This window comes from Nomascus leucogenys, chromosome X (genome assembly GCF_006542625.1).
Source record: "Nomascus leucogenys isolate Asia chromosome X, Asia_NLE_v1, whole genome shotgun sequence".
Taxonomy (NCBI): Eukaryota; Metazoa; Chordata; class Mammalia; order Primates; family Hylobatidae; genus Nomascus; species Nomascus leucogenys.
In genome coordinates, this window is record NC_044406.1 from 138,827,954 (window position 1) to 138,846,183 (window position 18,230).

Consider the following 18,230-nt stretch of genomic DNA (forward strand, 5'->3'; position numbering starts at 1 on the left):
CGCACCTGGCCTATATTGTCTTCTTTCTGGAGAATTTGAATGCCTCCTTGACCACTTCCGCTCCTTCATGGCAGCACTGCCCACTCCAGGGGGTGCCACTCCCATGATAGGCTGTGCCCATGTTGTCTGCGGAGTTGTCTTTGAGGCCCTGACCCTGCCCAGTATTGAGCATGGCTCCTAGCACTTGACAGAGCCCGAAGGTTTGCTGAGAGCTCCCAGGATGGAAGGGCCCTGGAAACGACGTGGGTATTCATCTATCTGGCCAAGACATCCACTGGGTGCCTTCTGCAAACTGAGCACCTTGCTAGGCACTGTAGGATCACCAAATGGGGAGGGCAGCTTCCACCTTCCAGAGTGGACGGCATCAGGCCCTGCTGGGCGGGATAGGGCTGGAACCCACTTGTCTGTGGCATGTGCCAGCAGCGGGCCCCACCTACAGTTTGGTCCATGGAGATGACCGTGGCCCTTGCCTGGAGGCTAGTCTGAAGTCAGGCTTCTGCCAGCCTTCTGTATCTTGTCACCATCCTGTGACTGACACCTCTGAAATTACTCATTTGACTCTGGTATATCTCCTCCTGGAGTGCCACACAATTGCCCATGGGAGGTCACAGTCACTGCTCCTGACATCCAAGGGCTGCAGTGTGGCTTTCAGTTGACCCTAACCCTGCCCCCCTCTTCCTTCTCCCACCCCAAACTGACAACTCTTTCCCCAGCCCAATAAGAATGAACACAGGGAGGCCATGATTCAACCAAGTACAAAGGCAGCTTGCTTTATTCTTGAGATGCAGGGGGGAAGGGGTGGTGCAGCCTGTCTGCCTCCAATCGGGGGCTCTCCAAGCCTAAGGGGCACCCCACAGGCAGCCTAGTTCACACGTGCAAATCCTGAGGAGGTTGGGGGCCTCTCCTTCCCAGTCAGCCCACCACCTCTCACTGGGGTCCAGGTTGTGGATTGCCACCAAGTCCTCTCCAGGCCGCATGGCCCGGGGTCTTCCACTGCTGCTCATGGGGCTTGGCTTCTAGACCCCTCACCATCTAAGCACCTTCCTCAGTTCACTCAGAAGAGAAGCCCCTGCTCCAGATGGTGTGGGGTGCAGAACGGGCTCTGTGACTTCTTGGTGGACACCCTGCAGGACCCCTCGGTTCCTGCAGTCTTGCTCTGAGTCACTGGGGAAACAGGTGCCCCCCAGAGGCTCCCCGTTCCCACACCTCAGAGTGGAAGCCACCAGAACAGCTGCTTCCCATTCCTCCCACCTTTCCCTCCCCTTCCCTCCCATCCATCCCCAGCCCTCCCTCCCGCTCTTCCTCCCCAACTCCCTTCCCAGCCATCAGTGGAGGGGGGAGTTCCACCTCTGCCAGGCTGCCTGAAGGAGCTGCCAGCCCCCAGGGCAGGTCCACAAAACAAAACAACTATTGGCAAGCACAGAAAGGGAGAAAAACCACAAAAATCAGGGGTGCCTTTGTCTACAAATAACTGCAGTGCGCAGCAGCGGGTAGAGGCCGCGCTCAGCAGCGAAGCTGGACACTCTTGTGCTCCTTTCAGCTCAACTTTCCTGTCTGCAAGTACACGGGTCGGGTGGAGAGAGCACTGGGGTGTGTGTGTGCGTGCACGTGCAAGCACACGCAAGAGCATGGGGGATGGGGAATGGACACGCACAGCCGACGGGGTGCCCATTACAGGTGTGCCCCCAATGCTGGCCACTGGCATGGTCACTTTACTTGGGCAGAAGGAAGAAAAGCGTCCCTTCTCCTCAGGGGCTTCTCTCTGCTAACAAAGCCCTGTGCGCACGCCCAGACGGGGAGGTGTGTGCGTGCGCGCGCGCGCACACACACACACACACACACACTATATAGGAGAGTGAGGGCCAGGGCCCCAGAGGGCTCCCTGGGCCTGGGCCGTGTACCTGCCCGGGCAGCTCACACGGTGGTGACTGAGAGGAGAGGGTTGTAGACCCGCTTGCCATCGGCGGAGCGCGCGCCGTGGGCCAGCATCTCCTGGATGGTGATCCAGTTGTCCAGGATCTTCTTGTTCCGCTTCTTCATGGTTTTGCGGTGGCTCAGGGCAATGATGTTGAGCTCGGGCTTGCTGTCGCCATTCTGCTGCTCCCGCAGGCACTCCAGCCGGCTCTGCATCATGAACTCGCGCCGCTTCCTCTGCTCGCGGGCCCGGATCAGGTGCTGCTTCCGCTCCTCCTTGCTCCAGTAGCGGCCCATCTTCATCTCGCTCACCGCGTCGTCGTCGGTCGTCATACCGCTGCGCTCCTCCCGGATCTTCAGGGCACGGGCTTTCAGCAGCCGATCTCGCACGGGCCGCTTGGCCACGTAGCGGGTTCCGTCGCTGCGCACCTTCACCTTCCACTCCATGCGCGGTGCTTCAGCGGCCGCGGCGGCGGCCGCCACCCCGCCCACCCGAGGGCCGCCGGCCAAGCTCAGGGGGCCGTGGCCCAGCTCCTCCAGGCCTCGCGTCGGAGCCAGCTGCACGCAGCTGTGGTAGTGCTCGCCCTCCTGGCCCTGGCCGCGGTGGCGCCGCGAGAGGTAAGGGCTGCCTTCAGGGCCCACACGCTCCAGGGTCAACCCGGTCTTGGGGTTGCGGCGGCCGCGCTCATCCGCGTGCTGCCTCCGGCCGGCCTCAGGATCCCGGGAGAGGGACCGGAACTTGGCGGGGCTCCCCGGTGGAGGAGCTGCCTTGGCGGGGGTGGCAACAGGGGGGCCGGGAGGGGTCCGGTTCAAGTTGGAGTTGCCGGCCATGGCTCGCCGCAGGGGGCTCTCGGGCAGAGGCTCCACAAGCAGCGGGGTGCTGCGGCAGCTCTCCCCAGTGTTGTAGGCGCTGGTGCTGTCCTTGTCCGACTTCTCGGGCAGCTCGGAGATGTCGGACAGCTCGTGCTTCTTGGGCTCGCTGGCCGCCAGGTCGTAGAGGCTCTCCTCCTCCAGCAGCCAGGCCTTCATGCAGCGCTCGCGCAGCTGCTGCATCTTCTGCGCCCGCAGGATGTTGCGGCACTTGAATTCCAGGTGCCTTAGCTCCTCCTCCAGCATGGCCATCTCGTGGCCCAGGCTCTCGTTGCGGTTGACGTCCAGGGCGCTGTTGCCTCCGGAGGCCCGGGGAAAGAGGAGGCCCAGCTGGTTGCCGTTCTCCAGGTGGCACTTGATCTCCAGGAGCTCACGGTAGCGCTCATACTCCTCATCCGTGAGGCCCGGGACGTCGCCCCCTCCCAGCCCCGCCCCCTCGGCCAGCAGAGAGTCCATGCTGAAATGGAAGTCCCGGCTCTGCAGGGCGTCCCCTTGCAGGCCAAACTTGCGCAGGCTTCCCGGGGTGTTGGTGGAGCTCGGGGGTTCGTCCCCCAGCAGGTCGTGCTCAGAGCTCTCTTCGTTCCGGGTGCTCTCGTCAGTCCGGCCCACCCCGCTGTCCAGCTCCTGGCTGTTGCTCAGGCCTGGCCCGGCATCGGGAGCCCCCTTCTCCTCTTCGTTTCCGAGCTAGAGCAGAAAGGTAAGTACTGCTCAGTTAGGTCCCACGGACAGGGATGTCACGGGATGTCACAGAAGGATTGGAAGGGGCTTCAGGCCTGGTTCATTTCCCTGCCAAGCATTGGGAGACCCTGCACAGCCTCAGCGCCTTCCACCCAGTTCTCTCCTCCTCGCCCTCCCCACCAGCGCCCTTTTCCTTCCTCACCTGCTGGGCAGGGGGTGATTTCAGTTTACGAGCACGCAGCTCCCCCTCATTCTCAGAGCCAAAGTCATCCAGAAAGTCATCCCGGTCACTGTCCTTCCACCTTTTCGCCAGCTGTGGAGACAGGCCCTGGTGTCCCCACAGCTTCAAGGACCTCCCCATATACCCTTCTTGTCTGCTCTGGGCCCCACACTTGGCTTGTTTCAGTGAAGTTCAACAACCTGGGGGCAGGGTCCCAACCCACTCAGCCTTCAGAGGCCAGGAGGGGAAACGGGCCCTGAGAGACCCCTGCCCACCCGCCCTCCATCAACTCCAGGTTGTTGGCACATCTGTGCCCTAGTCACGGCCAGCAGCTTCCAAGACAGAAAGCCCGATGTCGTGGCCCCGGGTCGCCCTGCCAGGCATACACACCTGGCTCTCAGGTCGGGCCACCAGCAGGGAGATGTTGGTGTTCTCTTCCTGGCTCAGGATGGCCACCGCCTCTTCCCGGTTCTGGACGTCTACACCGTTAATCTGAGGCAGGCCAGGATACAATCAACAAGGATGCTAGGGCTGGCCCTGGGGCGGACCCTGGGCGAGTGCAGGGAGCCCAAGCACTCTGGGCTCGGCTCGGCTAGGCTGGGGCTTGAGCTCTGGGAGGATGTAACTAAGTGGAAGGTACCAGGGAGAGGGCGGCGTGGCTCTTGCAAGAGCAAATGTGTGCTCAGGACAGCATGGAGTGGGGCAGAGGGAGAGGGGCCAGGAGGTTTCAGAGCAGCAGGGGCCCTGGATGCCAGCAGATCCCATAGGCACACGGGAGCCACTGGGGTGAGTGGGCAGGAGACAGATGACACTCAGCCCGGGTTTAGGACACAGCAGCCTGCTGGGCCTCAGGGTTAGCTCTTAGTGGGAGAGAGCTAGGGACTGGCTAAAGAGAGGTGGCTGTGGGCCGACGAGCACAGTGGGGCCTCGGGCCAGGTCTGCAGCCTACAAGTGCTCACCTGGATGATGCGGTCTCCCTCACGGATCCGGCCGTCTTTGGCTGCAATGCTGTTGGGATTTACCTGCAGGACACACGCATCTTGGGGACTTGGTGCCTAACATGCCCTTTCAGTAGAAGGGGGCAGGCTCACCTCAGGGGCCCCCAAAGCAAGCTAAAGGCTCTCTGGCTCCCCTTCCAGCTCCGAGCCCCAGGAAGCAGGGGCAGAGGCTGTGGAGTAGTCACCTCTCCCCGCCCCTGCCCCTGGCACTCCTAGGCTCTTCTGCACGGAAGCCTGTGCTTTTGGTCAGCCCTGGGCGTTGGTGGGAAGTAGGACATTGTCCATCTGGAAGGGTGGCTTTAGTGGGATGCTACTAGTAGGGAGGGGTGCGAGGGGCCATCCCCCTCCTGGGGATACACAGACATTTGCCCAAGACGGGTTCGGGAGAAGGCTAGACAGCAACCCTGTTGCTAGTTCTCAGGCCCATCTGCTGTCCCACCCAGGCACAGGCCTCTTTCTGCGGATGACTACCTCACTGGACAGTGGCTGAAGCCATCAACCATCACCGCCTCACCACGCAGCACCCTAGCTGTGGTGCCCTGTCTCTGGTAGCTGGGACCTTACGGGCAGCCTCTGAGCCACAGGCAGGCCACGTGGAAGGGCCTCGGGGCTGGGGCATACCCGTCTGCATACCTCTCCGACATAAATGCCCAGGTCCTCCTCGTCGTCCGTGCGGTAGCAAACCATCAGGCCCAGCTTGTCCCGGTGGCTGCTTTTATACAGCTCCACCTCCTGCCACGAGGGGTCCGGGAGGAAGCAGAGGTAGAAAGCCCCAGAAATGCGTGAGTGAGGGAGCAGGCAACACAGCCCAGCCCCTCAGCCTGCAGCCCCTCAGCCCGCAGCCCCTCAGCTTCCTCTGGAGCCCCCTGAGCTCAGTTTCCAGCCTCCGCTTTGAGGGTCTCTCTTACCATCCCACGTGGCGCATGTACTCAGTGGTCTCCCTCCCAGGAAATGCACGAGGCACACACAGGCACAGGACACAGAAGACAGACGTGCATGGGACGTGGACTCATCGACATGGACGGAACACGTAACCTCACCCGCACCCTCCCTGACTCAGCCAGACGCGTGCCAGGAGGGCCACGGGGTTGGGCCTGGGCAGGAAGGCACACAGGCGTCGGGGCGGCTCCCGCAGCTGGCTGCGGGCCCTGGCCTGGCCACCCGGCTCACCTCATACTCCAGCTCATCCAAGCGGTCTGCCTCCTGCGGGCCGCCCTCCATAAACTCCGCCGGGTCATAATACTCATGGCTGATTGGGGGGCTGCCCAGGAGAAGGTGGGGGTCAGACCAGCTGGCCATCCTCTCACATCTCAGCCCCAGCTCCCAGGCAGGCTGATCCCAGCGTGCCTGGCACGGAGACCTGCTCTGCTTGTGCTCTCAAGGGTGGGTGGCCCAGCTGCCTCCTGCAGAGCCCCTTCCTGGGCAACATGCAGCCATGCAAAGACCGGGGACACTTCTCGCACCTGAGTGTGCAGCATCCACGCAGAGGACCTGCGCATGCCTATAGCATTCCCGTCCCCCAGACCAGACTCCTCCAACCACGCCAGCTGGCAGGGACCAACTTCTCCAATCTCCGGGTGCCCACCCGCCCGCCCAGCACTGGCCCCACTCATGCAACGCCCCCAGGAGTTATCCAGGCCCCGGAGGACTTCTGCAGAGCAGAGGGGGGCCCACCCTACCTCCAGGGGCTGCCCTCCTGGCCCCAAAACTAAGGTTGGCTGCTCATGGCCCTGTGGCCTACCTCCCCGTAGCCCGGGCTAAGATTAGCAGAATGAGGCAGCGCTCACGCGGTCATGAGCCACCAGGCCTGGATGAAAGGCCCTTCTTCCGGTCGGGCCAAAGAAAGAAGCTGAAGAGATGGAGGAAATTCAGAGCAGGTAGAGGAATGAGACAGACAAGGGATGCAAGAAGATTCAAGGAGTGATGCTTGTGAGGCAGCAGAGGAGAGAGGATGGAGGAGGAGGAGCTGAGGCCCTCAACCCTGGCACTTCCGGCAGCGACGTCCCGGACAGGAGGGTCCTCCCTCGGCCCTGGGGGTAGATACAACGGGGCGCCTGCTGGAGCCCGGCCCAAGGCTAGAGGCCTGGAGGTTTTGGAGCCCTTGGGTACCACGGTCAGCTCTGGAGGCCGAGGGGCCTGCTTCCTGCCCGAGAGGGTGGTGTGCAGATGGCCGCCCCAGGTGGCCTGCCCTCTCTGGAGGCAGGGCCCGGGGCCCTCCTGAGGGCGACTCACAGCTCAGAGAGGACGTACGGCTCCAGGATGACCATGGGCGGGGTGGGCGGACGCAGCTTGCCCAGCGCCATGATATGCTCGAAGGTGATGTCGGTCTGAGTGCCACTGTCCACCAGCTGCAGGTCGTGACAGGAGCTGTCCCCCCGGAGGCGGGGGCTGCGTCTCAGCACCTGGATCACCAGGGGCTCCTTGGAGGAGCGCAGGGCCTGCAGAGTTTGCTCCTGAGACAGCTTGGAGAGCTCCTTCCCGTTCACCTGCGGCAGAGACATGCCTCCGTAAGAACCCTCAAAGGCCTGCTCGTCCCCTCTGAGGTCAAAGCTGAGGCCCTAGCTGGCAGGACCTGGGCTGGCAACCAGCACCCCAATCCACGCAAGCAAGGAATCTGCTCTCTGCCTGCAGCCCTGGCTACCTTTGGTGCCCCTGTTCCCAGGGAAGCCCCACTGCTCAGCCTTCATCCCACTGAAGGCCAGCTGGGGATCACCAAGTCACACCAAGGGCTGGGGGACCCAGCCTCTGTGCACTGAGTCTGGAGGCTGTGATACCGCCCTACAACATCCTCCAGACTCTGCTTGAGCTCTCCTGGCCTCTCCCCATCCGGACCCACTTCTTTCTAGGGCGGCACTGAGGCCAGAGCCAGCATGAAGATCCCATTGAATTCCTTGGCAATGACTGGACTGTAACAGCCAACACTCAGCGAGCATCTGTGTTGTGCTCATTCAACATCAAGCAAGAGGATGACCTTGACTCTTCAGATGAGCTAGTCTCTCAACAAATGTCTACTCACTAGGGAGGGCCAGGGTCAGCTTGGGGGACAAGTAGGAAGATGCCTAAAGATACGGTGTTGTGTCCTCACAGTGATAACTGACTTGCCCAAGAGAAAAGGCCTTGATATACAAGAAGCCCCCTGGAACTGCAAAGTAGCCTAAAAGAGGTGCCAAGACGGGCAGATCACGAAGTCAGGAGATCGAGACCATCCTGGCTAACACGGTGAAACCCCGTCTCTACTAAAAATACAAAAAAAGTAGCCGGGCGTGGTGGCGGGTGCCTGTAGTCCCAGCTACTCGGGAGGCTGAGGCAGGAGAATGGCGTGAACCCGGGAGGGGGAGCTTGCAGTGAGCCGAGATCACGCCACTGCACTCCAGCCTGGGCGACAGAGCGAGACTCCGTCTCAAAGAAAAAAAAAAATGCCACCACTGTTTTTTGGGCACGTGCCATGTGCTACATTCTGGGAAAGACCCCTGATGTGGGTCCCCACAAAATCCTAACCCCCCAACAACCTTGAGGGAGATGCCATTATTGCAGATGAGGAAACCACGTCAGCAAGCTCAGCAAGGTTGCGGCACTGAGTCAAAGGTCATGAGCCAGGACAGGCTGCCCGGTGGCCAGAAGGGGGGGTCGGGGAGGAGGAGGCCATCGCGGGCCAGGGCCCAAGGCGGAAGTAGGACCTGAGCAGCTCTGCGGGATGCTATAGGGGTGAAGGAAGGACAATGAAGGGTAGCAGAAGGAAGCCCATTACGCACAGCGCAGGTGGTGGGGCAAGGAGTGCCCACAAGGTCGAAGGCTGCTTCCGCAGCACCCTGGGACAGTATGCTGCGACCTTCAAGTCCTCCTTGGGGAAGGGAGGCAAGTAGAGAAGGGACGAATGACTAAGGACCAAGAAGGACTGAACAGACTCCACCAGAATTCAGGGCATGTGCCATGGGGCCAGCAAGAGTCAGCAGGAAGCACTTCTAGGAGGAGGCAGCTCTCGAGGCAGGCGTGCAGGGTCTCCTCATGGGCTCAGCGGCTTGTGGAAGGGCTGTTCTGGGCTGAGGGGGGCTACACACTGGCATTATTCCCAAATGGCTATGCCCCGTGAGTGAGCGTGGGGACAGACCTTACCCACAGCTAAGGGAGCACACGGCTGGCCATGCATGCCTCGGCAGGAGGCGGGGAAGGCTTCTGGAGCAGGGGACACCTGGCCTCCATCAGGCAAAGGGAACAGGGCCAAGAAAAGACCCAGGGAGGCTGGTTTGCAGTTGGAGGCAAAGCCCCCAGTCAGCACAGAGAGGGCAGGGCAAGGAGACCCAGAGTCCTCCTAGGGATGGAGCAGTCCGGGAGCTTGTGCCAGATGAGAGGGCAGAAGGGCCCTGGGCGTGGGTGCAGGTGGCTGCGCCTGCATAGAGCCCTCTGCTTTTCCGAGTTGTGCAAATATTAGCAAGTTTACAAGAACTCTCTGTCCTGCGTTCTCACAGCAGCACCTCCCTCCCCGGGTTTCTCACAGAGATGTCAATTCCGACGGCAAAATCTCGTCTTAGTGCCTGCAATACGGCAGAAGCGCAGCCGTAGGAGTCCCTTCGGGAAGACAGCTGTCTCGTGAGAGCCCAGCTTGTCCTTGGAACCTGAGCAGCGGCTCCTGCATTACCTGTTTTCTGTTTAACTATGTCCTTGTAGATAATCTTGAAGTTTTCTATGTCTCGCTTCTCCCCGAAATTTTCATATTCTGAAAAGAGCTTTTTGTCAAAATCAGTTTTGTCCAATTATAAAAGAAACACAGGTTCATTTTTTGTTTTGGGGGGGCTTTTTTTGTTGTTGAGATGGAGTCTTGCTCTGTTGCCCAGGCTGGGGTGCAGTGGCACGATCTTGGCTCACTGCAACCTCCACCTCCCGGGCTCAAGCAGTTCTCTTGCCTCAGCCTCCCAAGTAGCTGGGACTACAGGTGTTGCCACCACACCCACCTATTTTTTTTTTTTTTTTTAGACAGAGTCTTGCTCTGTCATCCAGGCTGGAGTGCAGTGGCACAATCTGGGCTCACTGCAACCTCTGCCTCCTGGGTTCAAGTGATTCTCCTGCCTCAGCCTCCCCAATAGCTAGGATTACAGGCACCCACCACCACACCTGGATAATTTTTGTGTTTTTAGTAGAGATGGGGTTTCACTATATTGGCCAGGATGGTCTCGAACTCCTGACCTCAAGTAATCCTCCTGCCTCAGCCTCCCAAAGTGCTGGGATTATAGGCATGAGCCACCGCACCTCGCCATGTGGCCTGTTTCCTTCCAGTCTGTTTTCTGTGTGTGCCATTTTGCAGCTGCAGGCCCCTTAAGGTCCATCCACACCAACACACCAGTGGACCATCGTGTTCATCATCACATCAGTAAGGGTGGCTTTGATTTTTTATTATAAAGAATGTGGCAAAGACACATTTTGGGGTCCATTTTGTACATTTTTCATACTTAAATCTTGTGTGTAACCAGTGGTTGTCAAGGTGGAGAAAATTTCTTGAGGTGGAATTTCTGGATCAAATACTATAAAGGAAACAGCTTTCAGCCAAGAAGGTATTTGTTGGAAGACCATAAGAATGTCAGTCGGGACAGGGCATGCTGTGCTTGGTGGAGAGGCTGCAGTTAGAAAGGCAGGATGGAAGAGGGTGGGCGGCAGTGGAGTGTGGGTTCGGGAAGGCTGTAGACAAAGGGACATGATGGAATGGCCTCAACACTCTCAGCAGCAGTGGCTAGAGCCAACTGAAGCTGGGAAATTTGGAAGCCAGTTGTCAAACACAGCGATTATTGATATTTTAACTGTAGAAATGTACAGGTAACTGAATGATATTAACAACAAAGGCAATAAATCCTCGGAACACATCACTGTCTAATTATCTTACTACACTTTTCTGTCATCTGTGCTCTTGGGGTTATTCACATCTGGCGTGGGAGATGGGAATACTCTGTGATGGTGTGTGCATTCCCCCAACTCCAAGTTCAGTGACATCGCAGTGGTGGCTTGAAATCGGCTATAGTGGCAGCATTTACACCAGGGAAATCGGCAAATGCTCCAAATCAGGGCTTTTTGTCTGGGAACATTTACCAGCTTACCACTGCCCTTGAGGAGAAGCCAACACACAAGCGGAAGGGCTCGGAGCTGTCCTCAGGGTTTCTTCCTGAACTCCCGGGGCAGAACAGCAAGCAGGCAGTGGGATGCTCAGGTGACAGAGATGACAGAGAACGCAGGAATGCCTTTCTACCCGGAATCATTACCAAGCAGCAGTGTTGCTATGGAAACTGAGGAGGGCTTGCTGGGCAGGCCAGTGGAGGCTGGGATGTCAAGAGGGGGATGGGCGCGGGCACAGCCTCAGCACCTCGGATCAGCAGCAATCAGAGTGATCGCCTGTGACAGCCAGGCAGGTCTTTGGGTGGAAGCCACGGGCTCCTGAAGCCTTCTCTCTCTCTCTCTCTCTCTCTCTCCTCATCAGGTCATGCTGGACCCCGAAAGAAGAAATGAGCTCCCCTCTGGGGAAGGGCTAAGGGCTACTAACAAGGTGGGAAAATATGGGGCCATAAGCAAAGAGGTATAGGGCCAGGCACATGGTAAGGAGCCACACTGTGGCCCTCCTGATGACAGCAGCTCTTCCAGTCCTGCTCAGAGCCCTGCCCCCCCGCCCCACCCCCAACCATGGTGAGGTAGCACACTGGTAAAGCCACCCCTGTAATGCCCCAACCCTCGGATTGCCTACTGAACCACTCCAGTCTCTAAAAGGCACAAACACTCAACATGGCCAACCCCAGGTTGCTTCCCGCCAGACTCTCCCTCCTGCCCCACCTGCAAACGTTTCCACACCCTGGGAGCTTGCCCCACCAAGACAGAAGACCTAGTCCAAGCCCTGGCCAAGCAATTCCAACTGGATCAAAGACCTACAGGGACAAAGCAAAACAAGAGAACAATATCTTTATGGTGTGGGATAGAGATAAAATTCTCAATATTTCAAATGGGGAAGCAATAATGGAAGAGATGTAAAACTTCTAGACGACAAAAGACACCCTAAACACAGTAAAAAGACGGGCTCAGAGGAGAGCCTTACAATGCATGGACCTCATAATGGGTTTTCCAGAATATGCAAAGAATTCCTACAAAACAACAAGAAAACACAGACACAAACAACTCAAGAAGAACATGGGCAAAGGATATCAACAGGTGCTCAGGGCGAAGGGGACCCACTAGCAAGCACTTGGAGCCATGAGATGAGAGGAGATGCCCTTCAGAACCACCACCAGGAGGACCAGGAGGATGTGGGCATGAAGGCCACAGTGGCCAAACACCAGGGACAGCCCAAAGGTCTGCCAGCGGTGGAACAAACAATTCCTGGTGTTCGGTATGTGCGGTTAATGGAGGCGCACATGCTTATTCACAGTATGTACTTGGTGGAAAACACAGCAGAGAGGCAAGCTGATGAAGGGCATAGGGGATGGGTGGGCACAGCCGGCTTCAATCTGCCTTTAATACCTTCTTCAAGGAAAAATGCTCAGGCCAACAGGGCCCACATCAAGGCTGGGTGGCAGTGCTGGTGCTAAGTGACAAGGCGAGATGATGCCCCTTACTTCTCCAGATGCTACAGCAAGTCCAGGAGGCCTCAGGGTACCCAGGCCGGAGCTCAGCCTTTTATGTCTGATTGTCTAATTACCTCCCTTTCATTAGACTACAAACCCCAAGAGGGCTTCACCCTGAGTTCTACTTCCATCCCAACTCCTAACAGTTTGCTGAAGATAAAAGTTTAATATGTTTCTTGGCTGAATTAAAATTTTATATATTTCCGTAATTTGTTGAATATATATTAAGGACCTGAAATTTATCTGATCTACCTTTTAAAAAATAATAAGAGACGGGGTTTCACCATGTTGCCCAGGCTAGTCTCGATCTCCTGGGCTCAAGCCATCTGCTTAGTCCTCCCAAAGTGTTGGGATTACAGGCATGACCCAGCCCCTGGGTCCGATGTACTCGGACTCTACTAAAAATACAAAAATTGCCCAGCACGGAGGCTCACGCCTGTAATCCCAGCACTTTGGGAGGCCAAGGCAGGCAAATCACCTGAGATCAGGAGTTCGAGACCAGCCTGGCCAACACAGTGAAACCCCGTCTCAACTAAAAATACAAAAATTAGCCGGACATGGTGGTGCACACCTGTAATCTCAGCTACTTGAGAGGCTGAGGCCGGAGAATCACTTGAACCTGGGAGGTGGAGGCTGCAGTGAGCTGAGATTGCACCACTGCACTCCAGCCTGGGCAACAGAGTGAGACTCCATCCACCGCCCCCCCAAAAAAAAAGTCTCCTTCATCAAGTGCAAACTTCCCTCCTTTGGAACAATCCAGAAGAAATCCACTTTGCTTCTAGTATGGGGAGAGTGGGGATTGTTGACTGAGCTCATTATCGGAAAACTCTCACTATTGAATGTTTCCTTCATTGAGAGCAACCTCCCTCCTTTGGAACAATCCAGAAGAAACCCACTTTATCTTGCAACACTTCACGTACCTGAAGCCCACTCAAATGTCCCTTGTCCCCCCTCGCCCAGGTTCCCAGCGGCCCTCATCTTCTCCAGTGCTCCCGTGCCATCCTGACCACATGCTGGGCATCATGCTTCACCTTAGCGAGGCCACCCTGTGGCAGTCAACCGTGTTGATTGGGTAGTGAGCTGGGAGCCAAGCAAACCTCAAAGCCTGTTCACAAAGACCCCTCCTCCATCCTGTGCTAGCACAATAGATTTTGTACAAATTTTTGCATTTCCTTTCAAATAATCAAAGTGCGGCCGGGCGCGGTGGCTCACGCTTGTAATCCCAGCACTTTGGGAGGCCGAGGCAGGCGAATCACGAGGTCAGGAGATCGAGACCACAGTGAAACCCCGTCTCTACTAAAAATACAAAAAAATTAGCCGGGCGTGGTGGCGGGCGCCTGTAGTCCCAGCTACTCGGAGAGGCTGAGGCAGGAGAATGGCGTGAACCCGGGAGGCGGAGCTTGCAGTGAGCTGAGATTGCGCCACTGCACTCCAGCCTGGGCGACAGAGCGAGACTCCGTCTCAAAACAAATAAAAATAAAAAAATAATCAAAGTGCTCAGAGCGCCACACTGAGGAGGCGGAGGAGCACAAAGATGAAAATACAAGTCCCTGGCACTCCGCTGCCCCGGGGAGCGCAGCAGCCTGTGAGCACACCACGGCTCAGCCAGGGGCTTGACGTGCCCCATGGCGACTCTTCAGCACACAGATCTACTTCCTTCCTGATTTGCTGCCAAGATGGGCCCAAGAGGGCTGACTCTAGGACTGCAGCTCCAATCTCAACCACAGTTGACATGAAAGTCCTTAATTTCCACCATGGTCCCTGCTCTGAACAGGGGACTCAAGCCTTAGCAGGGCCCCTCTGCCTGAATGTGGCCCAAGTGGCCCTCACACCCTGCTTGGGACAGCCCAGTTCCGCTTTGCACACTGAGAGCACCCACTGCCCCAGGTCCCCTGCAAGCCCAGTTCCTCCTCCCAGCCGACCCCATCACCCTTTCTAGACACACTTAGTCTGAATCTTATCCCAGAGTGTAAAGTGGTCAACTTTCTGGAGAAGAATTTGTCAATAACTATAAAAACCCTTGAAAACGTTCATGGTAGCCTTTGATCCAGTCAATGTGCTGTAAGTAATTTAGTCTAAAATAGTAATAATAATAATGGATATTACATGAATTTAATTACAAGGATGTTTACAATTTAATTACAAGGCTGTGAGCTCCAGGTCAGGGAGGGGACCTTCTGGCCTGGAAGGGGACCTGGGGAAGGAGGAATGAAGCACAGGCCCCACCCCTCCAGAGGAGGTGGCCCCAGGCCTTCCCCAGGGAACCCTGGGAAGCTGGTTCTTTCTGGAAGGCTGGAGAAGGGCCTGGCCATGGGTCCTGGAGGTCACTTAGGCTAGGCGGGCCTCGGGCCCGGAGGACTGAGCCATGCGCCCTCCCCACAGCGCAGCCCCTCTGCACACACCCCCCAACTGGTCCCTCTAAGACTTGCAGAAAGAGCTCTGAGTGGCCGAGCTGTGGCCCCTGGTCTCCCAGCCCAGCATCTGAGCAGAAGAGGACAGGAGCTGGGGCACTGATCGCCCCAGGCCCCGGCCGGCAGGGTGGCGGCCAGGGCCGGCAGGATCCCGGGTTGGGCTGCCTTCCGAGGGAGCCGGTGCCCACCCAGCGGCCTGCAGCCCAAGGCAGGGTGCCCTGGGAAAGCGACCACCACCCCCAGCCCCTCGGCGTGAGCAAGACCCCCAGCTGGTGTGTCCCCACCCACCAGTGGGGTTCCCAGGCCTGTTGGGGGCTCGGTGATGGGCCTGGATGCTAGGGGGGCAACGTGGGGCAGGGACCAAGCTCTCCCGCCCACAGATGAGTGGGAGGGGGTCGTGGTGGGCATGGGAAGACCTTTCCAACCATCAGGGGTGTTGAGGAGTGAGCAAGGCAGGGGAGGGGCCCTGGTAAGTGGGGCACCAGGGGCCCCGGGACTGGGGCTAGGCCTATGGGTGGGGTGTGTGCTGGGGATTCTGTGGGCCGAGGTCACGTGACTCCCGGGCAGGCTAGAGATGGTGCGGGGTGGGCCCAGGAAGCACAGGAGATGGGGGAAGAGGGGGGAGCCCTGCCCCACCTGCCCTGGACAGGGTGCCCCATAGGAAAGGAGTGCCAAGGAGCTGAAGGGAGAGACGGTGGACTGCATGGGGAGCAGAGGGTGTGAGGTGGTCGGATACAGAACACACCCCCCATCCCGTTCCGCTCCCCAAGGGGCTTGGTTGGAAGGTGGGAGGGAACAGAGACAAAGCTGCCTGGGTGGGTAGAGTGGTCAGGACAGCCTCTCTGGGTCAGTGACACTTGAGCTGAGACCTGAATGATGACAAGAAACCAGCCATGCTTCCTTCCTTGTAGCGAAGGGAGCTCCCAGGAGAATAGACTGTAGGGGCCAGACCAGCAGGCAATGGCAGTGGTCCAGACCACAGATGATGGTGGCATGACCCCAGGGGTGGCAGTAGAGGTGGTGGGATGTGGCCAGAGTCAGCTTGGGTTTTAGAGGTAGGCTGCCAGGACCCGCTGTTGGGTTGGGGGCAAGGGACAGTGAGGGCTTGAAGAAGACATCGAATAAGCGCAGGAAAAGACGTGTCAGCACAGGCCAGTACACACAGAGGAAATGCACACCCAAACTACAGTGAGATACCGCCGCACACCACGAGGGGGCCGGAATCAGTGAAAGGAAGCACCGAAAGGAGTATTGGAGAGGACGCGGGGACTCTGGAGCCTCACGCCTTGCTACTGGGCATGTAAAATAGTGCAGCCAGGGAAGCAGCCTGGTGGCTCCTCACAAGGTTAGGTGTAGCTTATGTATATGACCCGGCAATCCCCAAAGAACTGAGAACAGGCGTGCAAAGAAAACTCATACTCAAATGCTCACAGCAGAGTATCCATAGTAACCAAGACTCGGAGAAAACCCGTGTCCACCACTGGACGAATGGATGAGCACAACATGGTACACCCATCCCGACGTAAAAAGGATGAAAGACCGGCACACACGACTGCATGAGCACAGTCTAGCCAAGGCAAAGAGGCAGACAGAAAGCAGACGAATGGTTGCCAGGACCTGGAGGAAGTGGGGCCTGGGGAGTCACTGCTGAGGGGTATGAGGTCCCTTTTGGGGCGATGAACCTGTTCTGGAACTAGACAGTGGCCACGGCTGCACAACACTGAGAACAGACTAAAGTCACTAGTGGTGAATGTTATGTTATGCATACCTTACCACAAGAAAACATAAAATTGCCACACAGGACCACAAGGACCAGGGGTATCCTCACAGCAGTGAGGAAGACCGAGGAAGGAAGGACTCAGGGATTAGGCCCAGGGCAGGAAATGGAAGGTTTTTATCTCTAGCTTGAACTTCCCGAAGCATGTGGACATCTCCAGTGCCCCACTCCAAATATGTCTGGCCCAAGCCCAAGTCAGCTAACTGGGTGGCATGTGACCATTGGTGTTCAATTAAACTAGGAATTTTTCTTTATTTAAAATCATGAGATGACAGCCGGGCGCGGTGGCTCAAGCCTGTAGTCCCAGAACTTTGGGAGGCCAAGAAGGACGGATCACTTGAAGTCAGGAGTTGAAGACCAGCTCGGCCAACATGGCAAAACTCTATCTCTACGAAAAATACAAAAATTAGCAGGGCGTGGTGGCAGGCACCTGTAATCCCAACTACTTGGGTGGCTGAGGCAGGAGAACCACTGGAACCCGGGAGGTGGAGGTTGCAGTGAGCCCAAATCACACCAATGTACTCCAGCCTGGGCAACAGAGCAAGACTCCGTCTCAAACAAAAAAAAATCATGAGACGAAGCTGGGCATGGTGTCTCGCTCCTGTAGCCCCAAGCGGTGGAGGAGGTAGGGGGGCAGGCAGTAGGGCTGAGGCAAGAGGATCACCTGAGCATTGGGAGGTCAAGGCTGCAGTGAGCCGTGATTGTGCCACTCCACTCCAGCCTGAGCAACAGACTGAGACCCTGTCTCAAAAATAATAAAAATTTAAAAATAAATAAATAAAAATTTAAAAAGCAAAAGCATGAGATGGAGGAGCTCACCTAGGGAGTGAATGTAGACGAGAACAGGAGAGGCCCAAGGAGAGTCCTGGGGCACCCTGACACTGAGCCGGTTGGGGAGAGAGACTAGAAAGTCCCGGGAGGGAAGCCCAGGAGCAGCTCAATGCACTGGATCGGAGCCCGGGAGGGGAGGGCGAAGGTGGGACCTCTGGATTTGCTAAAAGGTGGGAGGGGGCCGGGTGGGGAAGCTCGACCTGCATCGACACAGCCTTCCGGAGCTTTTTGCAGAGAAGGAACAGGTTGGGTTTTCAGGGACATGAGAGGGGCGGCTGAATACCGATGGAAGAGCAATTCGCAAGGCCAGGGAAAGTGCTGGCACCGCTTTCCCCGCATGAGGGGGACATGCGGGCAGGGGAGGGGGACACAGGGACAGGGGAGGGGGCAACACGGGGCAGGCGAGGCAGGCATGACGCCCAGTCGGCCCCACGGGCGGTCGCTGTGGGGCGGCGATCTCCCGCTGGGCAAGGGACTGGCGGGCCTTAGGGGACGCGGGAAGCGGGGCGCCCTAGGCGGAGAGGGCGGGGCCCCAGGCGCGCTCGCCCCGCCCCCTGAGTCCGGAGCCTCAGACAAAGAGCGCGCCGCGACGGCGGCGGGGCGGCTGCGGCCGCGGGAGCAGGGCGGACCACACTCGTCCCTCCTCCGCCACGCTGGTGGCTGTACTGGCAGGACTCCTGCCCGCCCGCCCCGCCAACCTCGTCGGAGGCTGAGCAGTTTCTAGGCCCTGCCCCAGGCACCCTCCTGCACCCAGCGGTGGCAGGCGCACAGCCGGGTGGGGCGCGACGCCCTCTTGCTGATCAGGAATCTCTGGGAAGCCGAGAAGAGAGGCCGGAGAGGCTAAGAAAACAGTTGTGGCCTGGGAGACACGCAATCCCAAGTGCTTGTCACACGGTGCCTGCGACCCCTTTCACTCTCACTGGCAACGCGCGGGATGGG

The 18,230-nt window shown here is 57.9% G+C and overlaps 1 protein-coding gene across 7 annotated transcripts in view; it reads right to left on the reverse strand.

The window, feature by feature from the left end:
• Nucleotides 1–744: 744 nt before the first annotated feature.
• Nucleotides 745–18,230, reverse strand: part of PDZD4 (PDZ domain containing 4) — a 28,791-nt gene continuing 11,305 nt past the window's right edge. For 2 of the 7 annotated variants that reach the window (XM_030806462.1, XM_030806464.1), the window contains exons 2-8: nucleotides 6,913–7,166; nucleotides 5,851–5,941; nucleotides 5,314–5,412; nucleotides 4,642–4,704; nucleotides 4,073–4,174; nucleotides 3,665–3,775; nucleotides 745–3,468 (exon numbers count right to left, since the gene is read on the reverse strand). In XM_030806462.1, the coding sequence (XP_030662322.1) occupies nucleotides 1,915–3,468; nucleotides 3,665–3,775; nucleotides 4,073–4,174; nucleotides 4,642–4,704; nucleotides 5,314–5,412; nucleotides 5,851–5,941; nucleotides 6,913–7,166 (2,274 nt within the window). In that variant the 3' untranslated portion in view covers nucleotides 745–1,914. Of the gene's footprint in view, nucleotides 3,469–3,664; nucleotides 3,776–4,072; nucleotides 4,175–4,641; nucleotides 4,705–5,313; nucleotides 5,413–5,850; nucleotides 5,942–6,421; nucleotides 6,711–6,912; nucleotides 7,167–18,230 lie in introns of those variants that run through there. The other 5 variants (XM_030806465.1, XM_030806468.1, XM_030806466.1 and 2 more) reach the window with 5 other exon arrangements.